At 35.3% G+C, this 6,199-nt stretch overlaps 1 protein-coding gene across 1 annotated transcript; it reads left to right on the forward strand.

Moving 5' to 3' along the window:
- Positions 1 to 309: 309 nt before the first annotated feature.
- On the forward strand, positions 310 to 4,080 carry LOC127083203 (purple acid phosphatase 15). Its single transcript, XM_051023456.1, has 6 exons — positions 310 to 692; positions 2,262 to 2,453; positions 2,545 to 3,096; positions 3,178 to 3,368; positions 3,434 to 3,718; positions 3,812 to 4,080. The coding sequence occupies exons 1-6, from the start codon at positions 413 to 415 to the stop codon at positions 3,947 to 3,949; spliced, it is 1,638 nt and encodes a 545-aa protein (XP_050879413.1). The 5' UTR covers positions 310 to 412; the 3' UTR covers positions 3,950 to 4,080.
- Positions 4,081 to 6,199: the final 2,119 nt, after the last annotated feature.

Genomic DNA, 6,199 nt, shown 5'->3' on the forward strand with positions numbered 1-6,199 from the left:
ACAGAATGACTTTTAAATAGAGAGCCGAAAGAAAAAAGAAACTAGCTGACTTTTGTTGAAGACTATTATGATTTCTTTTTAAGATCACGATATTCATGATTAATAAAAAAATCATTTGACATTTTTAAAATTAGTAAAATAAATTTGAAAGAAACGTGTAAGCATGTTAGCTAAACTTGGGCGTAAAGAGTTGAAAACGTTGACGGTGGTTACACGTCAGCACTAATTTTCCAGATTTGTTTGAGTTTCGTTTTCGTCTCCTGTGAGACTAAAAAAGTTCTTTCTTTACAATTTAGTTTCCTCATATTAATTAATTAATTCTTTGACCCTTCACGTGTTTTCTTCTTATGCTTATATACATTTAAATACACATCAATGCTTAGCTTAGCTTAGCTTACTCTTCATTATCAAAATGGGTTCAGTTTCTATGATTCCTCCTCTTATTGTTACGTTGTTTCTGTTATTGCTGTTATCAATAGCCATTGTTGACGGTGGAGTTCGTATTCCAACCACTCTGGATGGACCTTTCAAGCCGGTGACGGTTCCTCTCGACAAGAGCTTCCGTGGAAACGCGGTGGACTTGCCGGACACAGATCCTCTTGTTCAGAGAAATGTGGAAGGTTTTCAACCGGAACAAATCTCGCTCTCGCTCTCTGTATCTCATAGCTCTGTTTGGGTTTCTTGGATCACAGGTACACCATACTTTTCTTTCTCGTTACTATTTGTTCCTCAAATTCAAATAAGAGGCCACGGATCACTGAGCCTATCTTTTCTCTTTTCTTTTTGGGATTCCCACCCAAGTTGTAAATTGTATTATCTCTTCTACAATGAGTTGAGTAAGTCACGCAAAATAAAATGTAGAATTAAAATTTTAATTGCTTTTGAAATAATTAAATGAATAAAAATCAAGAAAATATATCTTAACAACGTGTCTAATTCTAATAAAAATCAATATATGATAAATAGATATTTATTTTGAGACAAAAATAAAAGGATACATTCATTTATCTATCTAGTCCAATTAACAAATAGTATTGGTTAAACTTTACATATTAAAAATGTAAAATCATTTTTTTTATTTCATTTGATAGAATCATTTTTATTTATTTGTAATAGCTCATTTAAAATCCTTGCAGTCTATTGTCATGATAAAAAATTAGAAAAATGTTAATATTTGTGATAAAAAATTATGTATAAAATACTAAAAATAATACTTTTATTTTAAAATTAGAATAATGTTATTATTTATTATAAAAAAATTATGTATAAGTATTAAAAACTATTTTAAAGCTTATTAGAAAAAAATTATTTTATAAATTCATTGAATTGATTAATCAATATATGTTAAAATACATTGATTATTTAATAAATTTAAAGAACATTTTTTTTATATAATAAAGATTAGATAAAGCATGAATTTATGAATTTTAATAGTGTTTGTTTTCAATTTTTTCTCTTTAGTTAAGATTAATTAAAAAATATACTTATCACGTTTCAAATTAATTGACCGTTTTATAAAAGAAATTCTTTTAAAATAAAATTTAAATTCATACATATTTGAAATGAAAAGAATGAAGTTTTATTTAGAGTTTAAATTGATAAACTAAAAAGCCTAATGAAACACGGTAGAGTTGAGAGGAATTTAGTGGAATTAAATAAATATTTTATTTTATTATTTCATTATTTATGTTTTTCTTTTTAATTTGACGAAGCAGAACAAACTAATCTATTCTATTATATATTTTAAATTATTAAAATCAATTTTATACTTTTAGAATGAGTTTTTCCTCTTTTAAATGAGGATCCAATATACTTAGTTTCATATTATTTTATGAACATGGGATAATTTAATATCAATTTAAGTGACTTTTTTTTACACTTATCTAATTTATCTAATTTTCTCCGTATACCTGTTTTGTCTTATAAGAATCGACACCGACACATGTTGGACATCACGACACGTTTATTCTTAGAGATGTCCGTATTTCATAGGCTGTATATGAGATTCAAAGGTTTTCAGATGCCAAGACATGTCTATGGTAAAAAATGTTTGTGATTCAAAGATATCACCGGTTTAGTTAACAAATTTGACTTAAAAAATGGAATTTTTTCCTTTTGTCTGACACTTGTCGTACGAGTATCTTATGTGTATTGCACACTAGGATACTTGTAATGTGTATGTGTTTTATAGATAAGTAGTGTCTGTTTATTTAACATATTTGGCATAAAACAGATGTGCTTTTGTTGGGTTATATTTGCAGGAGAGTTTCAAATTGGGGAAAACATAGAACCGTTAGATCCTACAACAGTTGGTAGCATAGTTCAATATGGAAGATTTGGAAAGCCATTGACTCGCCAAGCTGCTGGTTATTCCCTTGTGTACAGTCAGCTATATCCTTTTGAAGGACTTCAGAATTACACTTCTGGAATCATACATCATGTTCGTATCACAGGTATATAACACTCTGCCTTTAACTACAAGCAACCCTTTCCCTTTCTCTCGCATGCACCAACCCTTCTTGAATTGTATTCTCTACTCCGCAGGACTGAAACCCGACACTCTATATCAATACAAATGTGGAGATCCGTCTTTGTCTGCAATGAGCGATGTTCATTATTTCAGGACAATGCCAGTTTCAGGCCCAAAGAGTTACCCTAGCAGAATAGCAGTGGTTGGAGACTTAGGCCTTACGTACAATACCACATCGACTGTCGATCATATGACGAGCAATCATCCTGAGCTTATTCTATTGGTTGGTGATGCTAGTTATGCTAACTTGTATCTTACTAATGGCTCTAGTTCAGATTGCTACTCTTGCTCTTTTTCTGATACTCCCATCCACGAAACGTATCAACCGCGTTGGGATTATTGGGGAAGGTACATGCAACCTCTGATTTCTAGTGTTCCAGTAATGGTAGTAGAAGGGAATCATGAGATAGAGCAACAAGCCGAAAACAAAACATTCGTTGCTTACAGTTCCCGGTTTGCATTTCCGTCAGAAGAGAGTGGATCGTCGTCCACTTTCTATTATTCTTTCAATGCTGGAGGAATACATTTTATAATGCTAGGCTCGTACATATCGTACAACAAGTCAGGTTAACTCTACGTTCGTCATTTTCTTCTCGTTTGTTCTATACTTATCGCTAGCCCTGTATGACATGGCTAAAGTATTGCAGGGGACCAGTACAAATGGTTGGAGAAGGATCTGGCTTCTGTTGACAGGGGAGTAACTCCATGGTTGGTAGCTACATGGCATGCACCTTGGTACAGCACCTACAAAGCACATTATAGAGAAGCAGAATGTATGAGAGTCGAAATGGAAGACTTATTATATAAACACGGTGTCGACATCGTCTTCAACGGACATGTAAGCATATCGTTTTTTCATTACTAATAATTGTTATGCGAAATGCTAATGAGAACATTGATCAGGTTCATGCATATGAGAGATCAAACCGAGTATATAACTACACATTGGATCCCTGCGGTCCTGTTCATATCACGGTTGGTGATGGCGGTAACCGGGAAAAGATGGCAATTACTCACGCCGACGAACCAGGAAACTGTCCAGAACCATCAACTACACCAGATGAGTACATGGGCGGCTTCTGCGCATTTAATTTTACGTCCGGTCCAGCAGCAGGTAAATTCTGTTGGGACCAACAGCCTGATTATAGCGCTTTTCGCGAAAGCAGCTTCGGTCATGGGATTCTAGAGGTAATCTTTCCTTCTGTAGTGTCTCTACACATTTGTCTAATAGGTCCTCAAAATCTGTGGTAGAATAGTAATATATATTATGGTGTAATGCAGATGAAGAATGAAACTCATGCATTATGGATTTGGCACAGAAATAGAGATTTTTATGGCAGCGCCGGTGATGAGATTTACATTGTTAGGCAGCCTGATAAGTGTTCACCAGTCAAGCCAGAGGAGACACATAAAACATGAATAAGACAATATAGATTCAACACTTTAACATTTTCTTTTACATTTTTTGAAATTGATCTAGCATTCTCATAAATTTTAAAAATAATAAAACATTGTTTTTCTTGTTTCTTAAAATGAAGTCTTTTTAGTTTCCTTCCATCTTCTCTTCTATTAGTCTATCACAATTGTTGCCTATAAGAATTTTAATGTCCTTTTTACTAGTGCGTACTTAAATATATGTCATTCTCGAGGAAATCACGAGAATGAAAAAGTTGTTCATGATATTAAATTAGCATTGATATATTTATAAAAGGCATGGGCAACAAGAGGACCAACTTGTACTTTTTTTAACAAGAGCTTTAATTAAGGTGGAACAGTTGCTACTTTTTAGAATCCCTTGAATTCAGGTCCATAGGTCTTTATGTATATCTCAACTATAGGGTTGAGGAGGACAATACAATATTCACCGAAAATATCCCAATAATAGTAACAAAGTTTCTCACCTTTGTGAGCTTACTTTAAGCACACAATAAACACCTTCAAAACAGGACTCCTCACCCTCGTGAGTCCGTCCTAACACCCATAAACACTAAAACATATGACAACCCCTTCTAGTGTAGGGTTGTTATGCATTTGTGTTTTTTTTAGGAAGTATAGTGACGCCCCGATAAAATTGACATGTGTCACACCTTCCATTGTTACCACTACCTTGACAATCATCAAAGTCATCCTTCCTAGTCTTAACCTTCCTCAATCATTGTTGTTAGGAGGACACAATCTCCTACACTGGAGCATACTGGAGGTAGCAGCGAATCCAACACTATGTAGGAGATGTGCACCTCCATGGACGAGCTACGTCGTCAAACCAAATTCTAGAGGACAACGTTCTTAACATGCATAAAGGGAAGCACCTGTTCCCAAAGGTTTCAAGCCCCCTTATTGTCGAACTTCGATGGACGTAGCGATCCTTACGAGCATGTAACCTCCATCAACACGCATATGGCCATTATCGGAACACATGACTCTCTTAAATGCACGTTTTTATCTTGTACTTCAAGGGATGTAGCTTTACAATGGTACATGGGCATACCCCAAGCTTTCATCTCCAAGTTCAAATATTTGGTGAAGAAACTCATGCACCAATTCGCAACAAATTGACATAGAAATATGTCCATCACCAGCCTTTTTAATATTCGACAATGTCTCTTAGAATCATTGAAGGAACACCTCACCTATTTCAACGATGCCACCATAAAAGTTGTCCATCGAACCAATAAATATTTGTAGGAGTGTTTCAGAATGGTATCAAAATAGGACACTCCAACGAGTACCTCGCCCAAACGCCAACGTATTCGTTAATAGAGGTGGTTACAAGAGTGTAATGTTATATAAAGTGTGAGGATAGTAACGCCGAGAAGAAGGCCAATGACTTTAAAGAGTGTGTTCCTAATGCCAAAGGCTCGAAGCATCCACAGAAGAACAACTACACCTCGTTTGTCAAGGATAAGGCCACCTTAAAGCGAGGTGGAAAAACCGTGGATAGCTTCACATACATAAACACTCGTCGGGAGAAGATATTGTGGAGGTTTTCATCTTGCGAGACATCCCCACTCCTCCAGCTCCAAAAAAAAAACATCATTGGATCTGAGCTTGTAAGGTGGTGTAAGTTCCACAAGGTCAAGGGACACCACATAGAAGATTTCTACTATCTTAAAAAGGAGATAGAGTGTCTGATCCAAGAAGACCATATCAAGAAATATGTAAAAAATGACTCCTCCCAAAGGTCGGATAATGCCAACTCTCGTGGGCGTGAGGATGCTGAAAGCCCCTGGCCCAGAAAGGGAAATGAGTTGTGCAACGAATATGGTAAAAAATCTGTGCGCCACACTCTGCATACTATTGTATGAGGATTTGTTAGGGGTAGAGACACCAATTCCACAGAGCGAAGAAATGCTCGCCAAATATTAACTATAGAGGACTTGCCTACATATTTGGAGATAGTTGAGACCAAAGCACCAGAGGTCGAGATCACTTTTTCGAAAAAAGATGCAACATAGATTAATCCCCATAAGGATGACCCTATGGTCTTCACCGTATGGTACGATGAATAGGAAATTAAAAAAGTATTGAATGATCAAGGAAACTTTGCAAATATCCTCTACTAAGATGCATTTGAGAGGCTTCGCTTTGACCCAAATGATCTAAAAACTTTTAAAGGATCACTCGTTGGGTTCTCTTATGAGAGAGTACAAATAAAAAGTTACATAATTC

Source organism: Lathyrus oleraceus, chromosome 5, assembly GCF_024323335.1.
Source record: "Lathyrus oleraceus cultivar Zhongwan6 chromosome 5, CAAS_Psat_ZW6_1.0, whole genome shotgun sequence".
NCBI classification, from domain to species: domain Eukaryota; kingdom Viridiplantae; phylum Streptophyta; class Magnoliopsida; order Fabales; family Fabaceae; genus Lathyrus; species Lathyrus oleraceus.